A 19,186-nucleotide genomic window follows, 5' to 3' on the forward strand; every position below is an offset into this window, starting at 1 on the left:
ACAGCACACTGCTGTCTCTTGCCATTATTCATCTGTCTTTGGTGGTTTGTTGAGCTATATAGCATCGATATTCAGCTCAGATAAGCACGTAAAAAGACAGCTGTTTATGTTTAAAAATAAGTAACTTCAAAACACTATAAAGACAATGCAATGGAAAAACAAAACAAAGTAGGCAGAAATCCAGTCCAACCAGGTATGAACCTGACTCAATAGAAACCACCTAAGCTTACAATAACTTTCTGAAGAAATAGATGAGTCCAAACTATCTTGATTGCATAGTCAGCAATTTCCTATCTATCAGAAATTACTTAACTACCTAAGTAACTCTGTGCCTCTGCTACTCAAAGACTTTTCCCTGTAAGCACAGTCTTGCAGCACATTGTAAGTAAGATTTTTGTGGTCCTCTGAGAAGTTCAGTGACTGCCAGTCACTCAAGAACTCAGTAAATCGTACTGCTGTTCTGCACAAGAATCAACAATAGTGGTCTATAAGCCTTGACAATGGAAATCTCACACTTGCTTAAGAGAATTTTTCCCATAATTGCAGTTTATCCAAAGAACTCACTTCCTAAATGACATATACACTACACAAGTTTTATGTAAAGCAGCTTTTAATAAGACTTACAAAATAGCTACAAAAATAAAGGCTATGCCTATGAATTGTTTAAGTTAGATGCAAATTCCAGATGGGATGGGATCTCCAGAGTTTAAAAATATCATCAATTCAGGAAGGAAGTTTAGCTCCAGTGGATACTTCATCAATGTAAACTCTGTTCAGGTCAAACTTTCTAAACAAAAAGACACAGTAATGCCACACTTAACAATTTACTACTGTAAGAAAAGCCAAAGTGGTGTTCAGTGGTGCCTCACTCCTCTGCTCATTCACTTCACTATGTGTTTAAGTACAATACTGAAATGTTCAACATTAAATAATGTTTAAGTGATAACACTCATTCTTCTGAGTATATTCTGGTAACAAGAGCTTAAAATCACAATGACCTTGGGTTTTGTCATTTTAAAATCACAGCATGCATCTTTTTCTGACATCTGTTTAATGATGTAATTAAATAGAAGTCCTATTTTGTTGTTTCATCCTATATGAGATTCTGCAACTGACCAGGACAGCGTTTATTTCAGTTCATTATTCCCAATCTAAGCTGCAAACCCTCTGTATTTTATTGTATTAGGGCATGATAACTTTGTGGACTTGGAAGGTTTTTTTCAGTTGTTCTACCAAAGAGCATAAAACATACATAATTCATTTAAAACATTTCTCTTTCTAGTTCTATTTTTCTTTAGCCAAAGATGTTATTTAAAACTATCTGCCACAAGTATTACATTTCAACTACAAGTCTTTTAGCCTTTTATTCCTTTATATGCTCAGTTTCATTACAGAACGGACAGACAAGCTGTAGATATTTACTCATAACCACAGAACACCTTGAATCAGTTAGGAGTGATGGGTATTTTCCCTTGTAACTCTCATTCTTAGACCATGCTGCACTCCGCAGCATAGCTAGATTTAATAGTGTAATTCAGAAGCTAGAAATTACAGTTAAGGTAACATGCACACCTTGCTTTTAATCTCAAGTGTGAAACTGCCTTCAGCTGAACACCAGTCATTCTACAGTCACCACCTAAACACTCATTCTTAAATTTGTTCCTCTTACTGAGCATTTTCAAATAGTGATATATTTTCCTCCAGCCTCTTCACATACCTATGGTTTCTGGCAGGTCCAAGAGCTCATTGTGCTGCAAGTCAAGGTTGGTGATCTGCGTGCAGCTTCCAATCTCTTCTGGAAGATGTTCAAGCTGATTGTGCGCTACATCCAGCGTTATGAGGTTACACAACTCACCTAAAAGCACACAAGAAAACCAAAACATCAAGTTCTTTAATGTACAGCTCTAGAAAATGACTTCCACACAAAGATTAAAAGAATCAAGACAGATTTCGAGATAATCTGAGAAAAGTTATTGCTACCATGAAGTTTACATATAAAATAAGGCAGTACAGGATCATAACTTCATCATCAGATCTAAAACCCGATCAACAATTTTGAAAAACTCAGATAAAGCTTTTAAACAGGATCTCTTCAGAGAATCTATATTTATTGATTTTTTTCTGACAGTTCAAGCTGTGGAATACAAGTACAAAACCTATACCTCACACTTGTTTCAGGCTGACCAGAAGTTTAAACATCAGAGAGAGTGAACTGTATTGAATTTTGAGAAATTGAGATCTGTTTTTATACTATTCATTTCTTTAAGGCACAAAATCACCAATTAAGAAACATCAGAATCATTTGGCTGACAACCTAGATAATCCACCCAAAGTCCTGAGTGCCATTTTTAATCATTTTCATCATCACAAAAAGGCAACATATGATAATTAAACCGTGATCCTATTTACACAAAGTATTATATTTTATATATGCAAGCAAAGCTACTGCAAATAAAAGTTTGAAATAAAAGGTCTATCTTTTAAGCCTTAAAAAAAGATTTGATTTGTTTAGAGTTCAGAGCTACTTTACTCTGAACTGCTTCATTCCTGATGTTTACACATTAATTTAAAAGTACAGCTAGGCACAACTCTCTACATACAGTAGTTTCACCTATTTTAATAACAAACATACTGTGTTCTAAACAACAGCTTGTTAGGTTTAAAAAAAATAAGTGTGCATGAACACATGTGTATGCATTCACAATTTTTTTGCATCTGATGGAGATGAAATTAATGCAAATAATTTGACCAGCTTCAACTCTACCCCATAAAGATGAGGTCACTGTATTCGTGTATAAGAGAATGACTCAGTGAGTAACAAATTTGGAAAAGTAGAAAATTCCTTTTCAGGAGTGAATGTCTATTTTTAAGCTTCAGTGTTGTATCTTTGACATGGTCCTTTAAGGATTTTCCCACTGAACTGCAGGACTAGCTTGAGCAAGTTCTGATGTGTAGAGTGTCTACACATTAGATCAGCAGATAATCCCAAATGGTGATTTAATAAATCATAAAATATTTATGAATTCAGACTCTGAATTGACTTGCAGGTGTCATGTAACCACAATACTTACTATATATCATGAATCGGCTGTGAAAAGCTAGCAAGAAAAAAAAAAGCGCCAGCCTGAACAGCATCATTATTCTGTTTTTCTTAGATTGTTAACATATAACTGATCTTACTTCCTGTGCTTACCAACCCAAATTGGGATGGTTTTTCTACAAACTAGAAAGATGGAAATGCAAAGGTGGTTCTTAAGCAGCTCCTCCATCACTGTATGTGCCCCCTCTCAAGTCAGCATTCAAGTGTATTCCAAGCAACGAGAGTCAAACAGGCTGTATCCAGCACTGCATAAGCCACACGTTTCAATGCCATTAATATGCAGCAGAAAGCAAATTTAAGAAAACACTGAGCAAGAGTTAATGTTCTGTGGTAGGAGCATCTTTCTGTTACCCATGAAAACAAGCGGGCAAAGTGTAGAAGGCAATAGAAGGGTGAAGAAGAGCTTGAGGAAGTCTTCAAAATCCCTCCCTTTATTTAAAGAACCTCACAAATCTTTACTAAGATAACAAGAACCATCACACACTTTGGGGCAGTAGCTTTCACTTTATGATTGCTATTTTCATTTGTTTTCACTTCAGACCTAAACCAATGATGTCAAATTTGAAATATGGCATAAATTTCATTTCATCACACTGATTTATATTTACTTGACTCTTCCCACTCTACATCTGCTGAAGTAAAAGACAGACTTGAGTTTTTGCAGCAACATTTGCTGCACTTCATTTTTGCACCTGCAGAAAACTTAGACAACAGCAAGCTACGTGTTTGAAACAAACATCTTACTAGCTAATTCCAGGGAAGGAAAAATGAAGAGGGATGCCTGTGTTTATTTAGACAATCAAGGGCAAGCTAACACTTTGGTTTAATTTGGGTAGTCATACCTAATATTGTTATATTAAAGATGTAGTCATTTTAAAAAGCAACACTGGTAAACATTTAATTAAAATTTTCTACGTTAAAATAGATTGAGGACTGCCTAACTACTTTTAGACTTGAGATCAGAAATGAAGCGAAAGTTAAAGCCATATCATTGAAGTACAGTGCCTTAAGGAAAGTAATTTCAAGAGATACTATAACATGCAACTTTTAGTTTATATTGCTCAGTAAAGAGTCTTGCTTTTGGATGTAATAATACTTATAGTTTGACAGCATCTCACCAAAACGTTTTTTTCCTACTAAGGGCAGAAGGAGAGGGGAGGTGGAGTGCCGTTGGAACTGAAATTCTTTTAATACTTTAACTCGGATTGCTAAGACACAACACATAGTATGCAAGTCAACAAAAAGCACTGCAGGCACACTTCCCTTGTTGTTCTCCATGACGTATGGAAAAAATTCTTAGACCCAATATGCTTAACAAGGTGACAAATGTTTAGGTGATGTGGTAGAGGCTCATCTTCACACGCAAAGGCACACAAAGGACCAGCAGTGGGTGGGAGAACCCAAATACTGGCTGCCCCAGGACAGACATCAGCCCCATGGCCTGTGAGAGACCCATCACTGAATAAAGGGAAAGGCTCTCCAGAGCATCCCACAGACTGAGGACAGTTACTGCAAATGGGGCTTGAACACCTACCATGAGGTGCAAAGATGACCAACTGGGGACAGCAAGAGTTGCTATGGGATCCTTAGGGAAAGGGAGGAATCAATGTGATTTAGGAAGGACAAGTGTGGGAAAACACAGAGGTAAGGAAATAAAAGGGTCCAGTCCTTTACAAGCCAACACTGGTCACTGTGGCCCATCAGCACCATCTGCCCTGTCTTTTTAAACTCCAACTGTTTTCCTGGGTGAGAGGTCCGAGTACCAGCAACACTGCAGTTAACATGACCAGCAGCACTGAAAGCATCCCAGTACGCGAAGCCCAGACCCAGCCTGGGTGCGGGGAGCAGCTACAGGACAGGGGCGGCTCTGCCCAGCTGACCGAGGGCAGCCAGCTACCCCCTGAATGGACACACTGTGCACCCCGCTGCTGCACAACAGCAGCACTCTTTCAGAAATTATGCCAGGATAAACACATGGCATAAACAATCAATACAACAAATAATGATCTGCCAGAACAAAGAGGCCAAACTTAAGGCCATCTGCACAATGCTTTTCCCCAGAGCCGATGTAAAGCCAGCTTGTTTCAGTGACTGAAAGAGTCCTGCTCATCGGTTCAGCAGCAGCAACTGTACTGAAGGAAACACTTCTCAAAAAAAAAGGTGAAAATGAGTTTCACCAAGATACAGCTGAAATCTGGCATTTTTCCTTGGCCAGGGCAAGAAGCATACGTCAATATAAAAAAGAAAGTTTTCCTAAAGTAAGATTTGCTCAGGTACAAAAAGAAGAACTGCTAATGAACAAGCAGCTTATGATCGTGCTCACATTAAAAGAATCAACATTTGCTCTTTCCTGGTGCACGCATAAGCCTTGCTGAAACACATTGGTATCTAAATCAATTTAACAGAAATACACCAGCTAGAAATGTACTACAGCTCAAAATAAGCCTTACCTAGAAAGCAGTTTACTAAAGAACAATCCATTCCTGTTCGCCACAAGGACAACTCCAGCATCACTTCACCAAAGGACCGTTTGAATACCCAAAATCATGGGAGTAAGGCAAGCCCTACTGTATGGAAATACCAATTACAGGTAAAATGAACTAACTGGTTTTGCCACAAGTAATGTCCAAAATAGACAAATCTTAAGCTCACAGTAGTGAATAAAGGATTCTCTCTGGACTCCTTGCAACAGCATTGAAAGAACAAGCATCCTCAGGACAATTAAAAAATAAGCTAGGAAGGAGCTATGGTTTGGGGTTAGTTGGGTTTTTGGGGGGAATTTTTTGGGAGGTGTTGTCTTTTTTTGTGTTGTCGTCCCCCCCCTTTTTTTTAAAAAAAAGTATACTATATCGCATTGTAATTGCAAAGGAAGAAAAGCACTTGAAGCTCCAAGTCTGCCAAGAAAGCAGACAGAAATTTCATGTACTAGCTGGCTTGACAACAGACTTTAAAGTAGAAGTAATGCCCATATGAAATACAATGAAATACACAAAGCAGTGTCTCTACAAATAACCTTCACAAAATATTTAGTTACACCCTATCATGTAGTTCCTAAAAACCTATATTTTAAAAGGTTCAACAAGATAAAAAAAGCATTTGTCAGAGAAAATAGGTTGTAAAGACTCCCAATCACCTTCCAGTTAAAAACATAGTTAAAAACACAGCTAAGCATATATCTCAGCAATCCTTAAAAAAGGTGGGGTGAACAATCACCACGCTGTTGTTTGCATATGCACAGAGCCTAAACGTTTCAGTACAACAAAGCTAAATATACCTGCTGAAAAAAACCCAGCTTTAAGAAATGACTAATGTTTTCTGCATAATGAGGCAGAATTACAGTCCCATTATACATGGCCAACCTTGAAAGCCTGTTACGACAAGAGGCCTAAGTTACATGCCCTGACTTACATAACTCTGGAAATTCTTCTTGGCCATTTAAAAAACCGGTTCATTAAAAAAAAAAAAAAAAGAAAGTACACACAAATTAGCAGTCATGTAGGGAGAGAGTATAGGTCAATAGCAAAAAGGCTTTGGTGTCTCCCACCACCTATACACCCACGGGGCAACACTCTTGGACAGCAAACACAATTTGTAGTATAGCCTGTTTTCCACTGGATTAACTCTGTGCCTGCCCATGCTTAAGCAGATTGAAAATTATGAAATCTTTCACGACACAATAAATCCTGGGCCAGATGACACAGCTAAAGGATCAAGACTTACAGAAAGCACAAGGAAGAGGAGAATGAAAATATTAGTGGGACTTCAGGCTGGTGTGTCAGAACACGGGTTGTGAGTGAATTTGTAAAGAAAAATTATCTGAAATCAGCAATACTGGGAGTAAGTTACAAAAAGTTCTCATAACTTTGGTAGTTATTCATCTCTCACTAGGTTCTCAACTGGAGGCTGAGAGGGAGAGAAAAAATATTTTAGTTTGCCTATAAAACTTTTGCCTATAAAAACTCTTTGGGGTAAGCGTCCTTTTGTATCTGTAAAATCACTGTAAGAAGTGATTTTGGAAAAAAATTAAACACAATTTTACAGTTTCAGGATCTTTTCTCTCTCTAAGATTTGAGTACACCACTGTAACAGACAGCCTGAACTTTTTGCTGTGCATGACCAGCTGCCCAAAAGACAGTTAAGCAGAGCTACTTTGAATTATTACTGCACAACCGTAACTTACACAGAAAAGCTACTGAGAAGAATGCAATTTTAATATGGTCACAAGTGATTTACGTACCAACGTTAAAATATTCGTATAAGTTAGAAATATGCATAGTAAAATATTTAGAATTTGCTGAATGCACAACAGTATCTAGTTATGGGAATCGGTCAAAAACACAAACTAAGCTCAACTGAAAAGAAAGTGTCAAAATCTGGTCTAAAACAAGCTTCAACAAGACACAACAGCAAAACATTTTTTATTCATTGTTTATAACTGAAAGTAACAAATATAAATAAAATTAAAAACATGTTCAAACAACATTTTAAACATGTAAAACATGTAGAAGAAACAGTCTTAGCAAGGGCTCAAGGCAGGATTTGAGCAGTAGAATAAACCAACGGGAACCTCATGAAGGGTCAAGACAAAGGTGAAGTCTTGCACCTAGGAGGGAAACAGGTTTGCAGTGAAGGACCAGGGTTCCTGGTGGAGCTGAACCTAGGGTCACATCTTGGATCTTGGCCATTCTGAGCGTGGAACAAGCGTGCTTGTTCTCAAATAGTCGATGTTAACCACCTACTGGGCTGCATTAGCAAGGGAAGCCTGAGGGAAGTGATTATTTCCCTCTGTTCAGCACTCACGAAAGCATTCAAACAGTTAAAATAATTGTAGCATTGATATTAAAAAAAAAAAAGGGAAAAAAAAAAAAAGCTGGACTTTAACAGGCTGTCAGTATTTACTGGAATTACACTTGGGGCATCATCCCTATAAGCTCTGCAAGTAGATCAAAAAGGCAGAACTACTTAATCATTATCCTAAAGCCAGACTGAAGAAAATGTAATCATGAGGAATTTGACTAGATGACAAGACAAAACTGCATCCCCAACAAGAGCTTTCACAGGAATCAGAACCCAGACAGCAAAACAGAAGTCAGCCAAAAGCAAGTTCTTTACCCTTCCTGCAGCTCAAGAAAAGAACCAGAACTGCATCAAATAAGCAGGCATTTTCTCTGACTTCTAGACAACAGCACACACATCTCAATACCTATATTTACTCCACTTCTGTTCACAATTTCATGTCTTTATCACATTAGAACACAAAAATATAAAAATATTCTCAGCCACTGTGTTTGCAGACATCAGCATGCCAACTAAGCCCAGGAACACAACTTGGTTTCCTTCAAACTGCTGAAACAGAAGAAGGGGTTCTTAGATACAAATAATGTAAAGAAATGTTTCTCTATGTTGTCAGGTCTGCCACAAAAAGGGGAAATGAAATTCAGAGTATCACTGAAAAGCTTTGCAACTAACAAGTCATTTAATAAGCAGGCACTATATTCAGCATGGAGTGAGTAGACTTGAACTAATGCAGCTGCACACATCTGGTTTGCCATCTATGCTGCTGAAAACCAAACAGGTGCAAGTGTTATGAAAAAGAGTTTCAAAGTAGTAAAGAAACCACAAATGATCTAAATATTGGGTAGATGGGGGAAGGGAAGAACAGAAGAGAGTCTCAGAGACATTCCAAGTCTGGTGTAGGCAGATTCCCTGAATTACAATCTAAAAATATTTCCCTTGCAGAACAGCCCTGACCAGATTCTCCATAGAATAAGAGTTGCATTCACAGACAGAAAACACAATATTTGGAGACTTAAGAAACTTGCAGAAACTATGCAAATGTAACTTCAACTGTGTTGACAGTATTATTTCTATTTGAGCTGCATGTGCTAAGACAGAAATATCCAAAACTAGTATAAGATGCATCCTTGTCTTTGCAAAGAAAATGTTATCAATTGTACAAAACAATTTCTTCAACACAACATAGAGGAATGCAATAAAACTCTTGATACAAGAAATGCAAAAGGCTTGCTTAAGTAACAGCCTGCAAACTGAAGCATTTGCTTGGCCTCATCCCAAGACAGTTCTGGTTTTCATCCTTCTCGTGCTGACTGTCTGACTCACCAAAGCATTCACATTCTTCCATGCTAATCTTCAACTTTTTGATCTCAGTGGAATGGACAATTTACCAGATATGGCAATGAAGCTGGAGTCCACCTTGTGAACTCACTTCCACAATTATCCCTCCAGACTGTGTTCTGGCAAAGCTTCCACATGGAAACCTTTCCCTTAAGGTTTTATTCCATGGATGTCACCAGAGATTCAAAAGCCAAGTGAACAGGTAAGTTCTGCTTTTGCACTCTGTATGTATATATATGTGTGTGTGTGTGTGTGTGTATATATTTTCAACATCTGCATAACAGTGACCTTTTAGTCAAGAACAACGTTGAAAGCAAACTTGTGGACCTTGCTAAGGATGCAAAGCATTTATAGGAGATTAAAGTGAAAAAATGGTCAAACCCTTGGAAGAAGAGTCTACTGAGAATTACTAAAGACACAAGCTGTACCAGATTCAGAAATCCCTGATACGAAAATAGGTTAAGCTTCATATATACACTTACCTTGTTTCTATATAGACATTTCCTTAGGGCTACAGTGGAAAGCAAGACACTGGGCAAGACGCACTCTGAAAATTTACCACCACTGTTAGGTAGGATGCAATTTATAAGAAAGACTAGGTTCACAAAGAGCAACATAGGGTAGTATTACCATCAAGAAACTTGCATCAATGAATTCTCACCACTATATGTAAAAATGTAACAAAAAATTTCTTCAGGAAGGTGGGGCTGAGCCGATGCTAGCAGGACTCCAATAAGCTACATAGGGCTTTGTGGAACAAGACATCGAAACTAAGGGGAAAAGGAAGAAAAAGAGATCCTGAAAATACAATCTGATGCATTTTCAATGGTAGACAGTAATCCATCCTTCTTCAAACCACTTGCAGTACACTTCACATGCTTTTATATGACATGAGCAATCTTACTTGTGAGGTTTCACAAGTGAGCTGCAGCTGATTTAAGAGCTCAGTGCAAGCAAAAGTGGCGGTCCAGCTCTCCCTGTTCCAGTTCATGTCCTCCCACTCCTCCTCCTCCTACACCAGTTCCAGTCTTATCTGAAACTTCACTTATTTCAACTAACTAGTAGACAAAAGTAGCAAAACAATATTTTTCTGATAGTTCAGTGAGATAAAAATCAGCTTGCCAAGGAACAGCTCAGATGAAAGAGGCAGAAGTGAGCAGCTGGGCAGCTGTGAGAAGGGGAGTGGATATTGCCCCTTTCAGCATCACGAAGCAGCACTGCCATTTCATGAGAACTCTCCCTAATTCACTTGAACTCTTGAACAGAGATTTTGGCTGAACAGGCAAAAAAATAAAAGTTAAAAAAAATAAAAACAAAACTCCAAACTTCAGAATACATTTTCAGTTAAAGGGATTTTTAAGTGATTTTAGATCTTATTCAAACAAACCTATCTATATTTGAAAGTACAACAATTTATATCAAGACCTCAGCTTACTATGCAGTCTATTAAAATCATTTTAATTGCATTAGAAAATGTAGAAGCAATACATATGTTACTGGAAAAGTGTTGAGAGAAGTCCAATTACTAGTAACAATGATTTGCTAGGTACCTAGAGCCTGAATTTGCTGAATTATAAAAGACTATCTTCTTCCACAGTACAGAAAATATTTTCTTCATTATTTGGTTTATTGAGTGAGTTCAGTTGAGTAAACTACTATATAAAATTAAGCAGCCTTCTGAATATTGGAAAGACAAGAACCATTACTGTCATCATCCCACCTGTTATAAAGCAACTGGATGCAAGGGAATGAGAGGTACTGTATTCTGGGAGAAAAAAAATACCAGAACACATACATCTGTTTACTAACTATAGATAATAACACTTCCTCTTTCTCACAAAAACATTTCTTTTAAATGCAAGGCAACTTTTCCCCCACTGCAGACACCTCCTTTAAGTTTGTGTTGTTTAATGGCTAAAGGCAGTTTAAAGCCCAAAATAGAACCAAACTTCAGATTACTTCTCAGCAGCTCAGTGCTGGCACGTTCAGCTCTTCTAGGTCTTCCTCAGGACAATACACACCATAACAGGTCAGTGTTTCAAAGCATTTTCCAGGACCACTTAAAATCTGATCAACTATGTGTTCTGCAAACAGCATATTGTTAAATGTTTTACCTTCACTCAAGCTTTTACGAAATGTTTGAGTCAGTTTCAGGTTTCCCTAAAAGGCATCTAACAAGTATTAATACTGTATACTTGCACAGCAAGCTGTAGATGTCCTAGATTAGCATTTCTAGAAGCTTATTTTGAATTCATGTAGACAGTAGTACAGTTTCTACAGGTCATCTATCAGACAAGGAACACTACCATAGGATCGGAGACTATCAATCCAAAATATAAGCCAGGAGAAATAATAAGGGGAGATTCTGACAACCTCACAACCATCTAAACACTACGCAGACCAACAGAATTTGCAGGAAATGTTAACAAAAGGCAGGGAAGTAAAAGGCATGAAAACAGAGACAAAGTGATTTGAAAATACATCAGTAAAATATAAAATCAGTTTGGCATAAAGAGTTAAGAGTTTTCTACAAAAATGTGGAAGACCTAGTTTACTCAGTCAAGTAATCCATGAAGATGTCTGATGTAGCAGTGTGCAGAAAATAACTAAGAGACTCAGCTGAGCAGTAAAAGATGTGAAGATACCTGAGGAATGGACTACAACTTGCTATGGACATAACACCTGAAAGTAAAATATCAACTTGGATGGAAGTTACCTCTCTGGACTCTTAAAACCCACCTCAAGGTTGATCTTGTACAGCATCTTCAGCAAAGACCTAGTCAGAAAGCAAAGGTTTTCTAGCAAGCTAAAAGCATTGGAAGAAACAGGTAACTAAAAATAAATGTAAACAGCGTGGAATTTAGTAGTGTAAAAAAAAAAAAAAAAGACGTATGTTTCTTGTAGGATCTCACGGTTGGCCTCTGCAGAGAGGGAGAACAGAAAAGGCAAAGAGTGCAGGTGTCTTAGGTGGTCACAAAAGCATTTGTGTGATGAAGACTAACACAGCAATATGATCCAGATGTATGGACAGAGTTATCTCCAGCACAAAGAGGGAAACTCACCTGGAACAGTACTAATCAAGCATTCGCAACATTCAAAACAAGACAACACAGAAAATGGATAGTGGGGTGACAGAAGGAATGGAGATTTTATACAAGACTAAAAACTGTGGTCTGAGTAATGACTGGGAGAAGATATGACTGCTGCCTGCACATACAGTGGGAGAGAAAATAAAAACAGGAGGAAACTGCCACGTCTAAGAACAGTCAAACATCACTGGCACAAAAACCAACGAGTCATAGACATACTGGGTTCTGGAAGAAAGGTCCCAAATATCAGAGCACTTAAGGCTCCAGGACCTACTTTCAATTTCTTTTAATGAGAGTAGAAGGAAAATAAACTTTGTTTTATAAGGCTGGAGACTAAAGATACCTAGAAAAGTAATTAAATAGGATGATTGCTTACAAATCAGGTGACCCTTTATTTTAGAGCAGCAAGGTCCTAAAGTTGGAAAGCCTTTTAAAATTCTACAGAACTGATATTTTGTGTTCAGTGGTAGTGAAAGGCATCACAAGTCTCTAGCACCAGGATAAGACTTGAATTCCATCACACTCAATGCTGGCTCTTTGAGGGAACAGTAGCAACATCCAATCTTTCAAGCTGAAATCTGGGGTTTTTTTGTCTAGGGCAACTATTTGTAGCACATCTACTTCCAAATGACAAAGTAAAAAAAACCCAGGGTCAGTTGTGGACCAGATTAGCAACATGAACACATCGTATCTAACTGCTGCAAGACTCTTCCTTGCTGGACAAGTCAGCAGGTTACATAAGCTTTGAATTTTTAAAAATACAAACAAGCACACTAGCTTACCATCAAGATACGTGAGCCTTATGCCTTAGAACAATGGGGCTTTTTTAAAAAGAATTTGAAATGCTCCACATGATATTGCTTTATAAAAGATAATGGCCTCATTTTACTTCCCGCTTTGCAGCAACAAAAATTTCTGTGTTATTTACAAGCTGATAATATAAGAGTGCTTGCTTGTATACAGTATTTAAGAACTATATTATAAACATACAAGGGATTAAAATCATTGGGACTTAAAAGGCAAATTTTTTTAAGCGCACATGTAAAATGTAGGAAATAACAGGTCTTTAAAGAAACAGACTAATTCCATCGGAAAGAAATACATTTCTCAGCAGTTTCATTTTTCAGCTGTGTTTCCAAATCCAACATTTCATCTTTGTACTAGAACAAAGATACATGAAAGTGAGTGAGTAGAAATCAATTACAAAACTGAAAATATCTTGCCTGGTTTTACTATTTGAGGAAAAAAACATTTTCAAACACCTGTTCTGTATGTCTTGGCAGTTAAAATTATTTGTGTTAATTTAACTTAAAATCCTTTCTTTTTCAGCCGATTCATTGCAGGCAACCTAGTCAGAGAAATTTACTTGGAATAAAAAAGGGTGATGTTGAACATAGCAATTTCCCTTCAGAATTCTTCGTAAGGGTGACAGTTGTCTTACATTTCATTTATGCTTTTAAAATGCATTCCACAATGAGGTGCTGACCCGTAACAAGAAACACCGGCATTACCACAATACAAATAAAGGCACAACTAACTGCTGGATACAAAGACAGAAGTGGTTAACGTTCTTGAGCTAGGGTTTGATAGAGAAGTGAGAACACTGCCTGTGTGGGTATTAAGAATTAAAAAAATACAAAAGAAAAGACATATTTCTTCATGATACATGTCTACCAAATTTCTCCATTGAACTGTTACATATGATCTCTTTGAAGACAATTGTGAACAAACACATACAGAAATTACATACTTTAACATAAACTTAACCATATGAATTCAACACAAAAAACAGTTAAGAGACAAACAGGTTCCAGCAGCAACATCTGCAGAATCAAACACCCCTACAAAAAGTTTCTAAAAGGCAACACCAAACACCAGAATGCAACATCTCGCAACAGTTTTTTCTTCACACACTAGTATTAATTTAAACTTATGCAGTACTATCCCCAGCTGAACCTCAGAAGCTGACCCTTTGCTAGATTATGTTTAATAACTGAGCCACAAACAGACCCAGGTGAAGTACCGACAACTGTGTAATACAGCTCAACCAGCTAAATGGGCCACAATTCCTTCAACAGGTATACAAACATGCAGCATGTTGGGGGTTTTTTGCAAACATCAGCCCCACAGTTTCCAGTATGATTCTTTGATTAGCAGAAGATCCGAATTGGCTGTTGGACTTAAGCTAAACTGAAGTGTCAAAACAGGTCAAAATTACAAATCCTTAATTCTCTCAGGGAAATTCCCCGGATTGGCAAAATGCTCGTACCAATTCAAAAATCACGTTGGTCAGAAAACATGCCACATTAGCCATCTAATTTTCACCTAGCAAAAAGTGTTTCTGTGGCTATAGCAGAATCCATTCCAAAAACTGCTACAGAGAGCTGAATGTTACGACAGCCTCACTATGCTTCTTCACTCCTGTCATCACATACAGAAGCTGTTTGTACGGGACGTTGCCAGTAACGTAATTAGCAGTTTCAGACATACCCAGGAGTTTCTGCCATCAAGAACAAGTTATCTTATGTATTTTTCATATCGGGGTGAAGGAGAAAGAAGCAAACACTGCTGGTTTGAAAAAGATCTATCAGGGATCCAAACAAGAGCATTTCCCCAGCTTTGCAAAATTAGCGAGTGTAAGGGCCAATTTCAGTAACACTTAGCATACTCACACGCTGGTTTGGTCAACAGGAAAAAGTTCCGCATCAGCTTTTAAAAACAGGGCACAGGAATTATTACTCGGTGTTACAAGGGCTTTTACAAGTTTTTTTTCCACACTTGAAGAAAGTCAAAGCAGTTTCTTAACTGCATGAATTTATGTTCCCCCTAAAGGGACTAAGCTATGCTTACATTTTAAAATCTGGTGATACATAGAAAAAAAATCACCAATGACAGAATCTCCCTTTTATGAGGCCCGCTGTTCAAATATTGCTTCAGGACAGTGTGATAGAGAGATGTTTTCCATAAAGCAGAACGTATTAAGAAAAACTTAAGAGGTTCTTGATATACAGCTATTCCAGCCCATTTTTTGTAATAAATTATTTAAATTAATAAGCCACTTTCATACTATTTCAATGTCTTTCAAACTTCTGTCACAATGTTTGGAAAAACAAATATTATTCATTAAAAAGTCAAAAGACTCATCAGCCATGCATACAACATCTGGTCACTTTATATTACGATTCCATGTATTAATATATTCATGACTTATAAAAGGTAGGGGCTTTCATGAATCACTAACTTACATTATTAACTCTTACAGCATCCAACAGCTTGCTCATGGTAATAGCATGTAGCTACCTATTCTACTGTGTATTACCACAGTCACACTCCTCTGCTACATGCCCGTAATGTGTTTATACTTTGCAACAGTTCGTAAATGATTTATAAAGAAATCTTAAGATGAAATATGCCCCTGTATTTATTTTTTTTAAAACCATCTGGGCTCTGAAGGCACAATTTCTGAAAGCACAAGGCAAAGATGAAAACAATATACATCTGATTTTAAAATGACAGATGAAGAAAAAGAGCTTTTGTTGTTTACAATAATATACATATCCAAGGTATTGATTACTCTCAATGTAAACTAACATTGCAACAGTATGATCAAGAGCATAATTTTATGAAGTTTTAAATGAAGAAGGGCAGCTGGAAAGCTGGCGATTTATGTACACGTAACTGAACTGCAAAATGAACATAAGCATAGAATTAAACTTGCAATCTGTAACTGCTTACCAATTTCAGCAGGTAGTTGCTTGATTTTGTTCTCTCGTATGCTAAGCATGGTGAGTTTCGACAAGGTTTTGATATCCTTTTCCACAGTAGTTATACGATTAAAGCGTAGGTAAAGAGTGGCGAGAGAGCTTAGCCTATACACCACCGAAGGGATTTCTCTAAGTTTATTATGCCGCAGGTCAAGCATGCGCAGTTTCTTCAAGTTATCAAGAGAGTCAGGCAAACTGGTAAGTGAGTTTTCACTCAGGGCCAGTGTCATCAGGTTCACAAGACAGCCCACCTCTGCTGGTAGGGACTGCAGTTTGTTACTGTATAAATAAAGTTCTGTTAACTGCGTTAGCTCTTTGATAGCCGATGGAAGCATGTGTATAGACCTCTTGGACAAGTCCAAGCGCATTGAATTCTCTTCCCGGCATTTATTTAGCTCTTTGATCACTTCAGCATTGCTGGATTTTTTGCGGGTACCTGTGGCTGGATTAGGTCTTTTTATTGTATTGTCCACTGAAAAAGCTACCCCAGGCTGCGTGCTACTGGAGTCCTTCTTCCCATCTTTGGCATCTTTCCCTTTGGTCTTAGGCTCCTTTTCTTTGCTCTCTTTCCCAAATCCTCCAGAGGCTTTGGCCTCCTTCTCCCTTTCTTTTGACGATGGGACTTTTGGATCCTTCTCCTTACAGTCCTTTTCTTTGCCTAAATTACTACTCATGGTGACTCAAAGTTTAGCAAGCACCACATGAAATCCGTTTCTGAAGTTCACAAGAACAATTCACTGCTGAAGTGACAAGGATCCTTAAAACATGCAAATGTTGAACCAAGGGAGGAGCTTCGGAGGTGTGATACCCATTTGCTACATATTGGTTCTGAAGGCACTCTTTCCTTATCCTGGTATCAGGAGATTCAGCTGTAGAGATCAGAAGGTCAAATGCTCGGTATTAGTATTTCTGGAACACAGAGAGAAGAGAAGCCAAAGTCAGTGTAAATATAAAAAACTTCCAGTTAAATGTTGAATGTTTCTACCATCAAGCCTGTGCTCAATAACACAGGCTAATGATTTGTCCTTCTCTTCAAATGTCAATGAAAAACCCAGCACTAAAGCAAAAATACTACACATACTGCTCAGAAGACCCACCCTGGTAGAAGAGCTATACTAATGAGTACACACAAGGAAAGAAAAAGTACAGTTCTTAAACATAATACTGCCCTAAGTACTACATTTGAGTCACTGTCTTAGATCTTATCTAGTTCTTAGCATAACACTCTGGTCGTCAACATGAGTATTCTCTCTCCCCTCCCATGCCTAATCAGTCAATAAAGTCCTGCTATAATTTTGGGTGCCTGCCTCTTCAAACCAACCTGTACAGGCTGTTCAGCACAAAAGAGTCTCAAATTTGATCTACTGTGAAATCTAATACATCACTGTAACACGAACGCTTTGCCTCAAGACCTCCCTTATGACCAGCTCTGACTCGCAGTTCTCTGCTTTTAATGTGGAGCAGAACGCTGTTACCAGCTTCACATGCTCTGGAGATGCAAACACGAGGATTTTTAAAATAAACCTATCAAAAAGTCAACTGAAAGCTCAGAAATAATTTATTATGATTCAAGACAAGCACAATTATGGAGGAATTTCTCATGAGAGTAGGATATAACATATCTTTAGACAGCATCTTGAAATTTTCTCCCCTCAGTTACTATAATGGAGCCCAATAAGTGAACAGATGTCTGAAACCTATACAGCCCCAGTTACATTTTTACAAAATCATCATGCATCACAGAAAGTAGCTTTGCTTCATGTTTCAATTCAAAACTCGACATGCCCAAGATCTTTGATATTCTGAATACTCTGGAGAGGTTTTTGAATGTGTCCTTGTGGAAGAAAATAAATGGTCAAACAATGGCAACAATAATTTCATGTCTCCATGTTACTCCACCTTTTAGCCTAGAACCAACTTTCCTTTGTTATGCAACATTCACTGATGAAGAAAGTTTGTTTGCATCTCAGAAGAGCACCTTGTTTCCCCAGCCACCTGAGCTATGTTAAAATACCCTTAAAACCTCCACAGGAGCTGGGTCGCTGTCCTGGCATTCCAGCTTCTGCACAAGTTCATAACGCTCGTAATCAAAACTAATTAAATAATATTTTGCATACTTAAGCCATCAGCAAGTACTCAAAACACAAACGTTTTTTAGCAAAGCTCAAGTAACTATTTTTAATTGCAGTTATGCTATGTATGCTTGCCCTCAAGTATAAACATGTGCTCAGAGAACAAAGGAGCTCACTTTGCTCAATATATTTGCTCACCTTTGAAAAAAAAAAAAAAAGCCAACAAAGAAAATCTAGTTAAGGACAGCAAGAAGGGCAAGCCACATTACCTCTGCTGCAAATCAAGCTGTTTAGTAACAAAGCTCAAAAGAGAACCTTCCCCAGGAGGTGGCCTCCAGTCCTTCACCCGGATTCATTACTGCTGCACTATCACAAAGCATGTGCTACAAACCCCATAATATCAAAAACCCTACTGCCTCCAGCTACTGTGTTCTGGACAACTCTGTTGTAAAGGACCACAGCCATTTGCTAGCAGCAGCAAGCAACTACAGCTTTTAACTTGGAAATTTTCTCTAACACAGAGTTCTCTGAAGGAGCACAAGCCAGTGTTCCTGACTGCATCCTTAAGATTGCCACCCAGCTTTTACACCATCCATTACCCCGACTACCCTCAAGATTACCAACCTCACTACATTATATTTTAAAAACTTGTTCTCAGCACTGTATAATCTACATGCTTGTAAAATTCCAGCAATAGGAAATGTAATGACTCCAAATGCAAAACCACAGCTGACTAAAGGGTGGGAGCCTGAAATGTCTGACAACTTGTTTTCAGTACGAAAGGTAACACAAAGAACCGAGAACTAACAGTTTCTAAATTCTGGTAATACACAGAAAACTCATCCATGTAGCACTGCCAGACAGCTACTGCGCCACATCAAGCCCCTGAAGTGCAAAACACTCCAAGCGCTGCTGCTCCCATGAGCTTTCAATTTAATCAAATTTAGGACCCACCAAGAGATTCGTTTCATTTCTTATGTGCACTGCTGCTGAAGGAGGTTTTGAAAGAGCCTCAGAAAGGAAAGA

The 19,186-nt window shown here is 38.0% G+C and overlaps 1 protein-coding gene across 4 annotated transcripts in view; it reads right to left on the reverse strand.

Annotated features, from left to right (window-relative positions):
* Window positions 1–19,186, reverse strand: part of SHOC2 (SHOC2 leucine rich repeat scaffold protein) — a 70,878-nt gene that overhangs the window by 25,436 nt on the left and 26,256 nt on the right. For all 4 annotated transcript variants that reach the window (XM_056351939.1, XM_056351937.1, XM_056351936.1 and 1 more), the window contains exons 2-3: window positions 16,060–16,997; window positions 1,718–1,855 (exon numbers count right to left, since the gene is read on the reverse strand). In XM_056351939.1, coding sequence (XP_056207914.1) covers window positions 1,718–1,855; window positions 16,060–16,762 — 841 coding nt within the window. In that variant the 5' untranslated portion in view covers window positions 16,763–16,997. The remainder of the gene's footprint in view (window positions 1–1,717; window positions 1,856–16,059; window positions 16,998–19,186) is intronic.

This window comes from Falco biarmicus, chromosome 9 (genome assembly GCF_023638135.1).
Source record: "Falco biarmicus isolate bFalBia1 chromosome 9, bFalBia1.pri, whole genome shotgun sequence".
In the NCBI taxonomy this organism is placed as follows: Eukaryota; Metazoa; Chordata; class Aves; order Falconiformes; family Falconidae; genus Falco; species Falco biarmicus.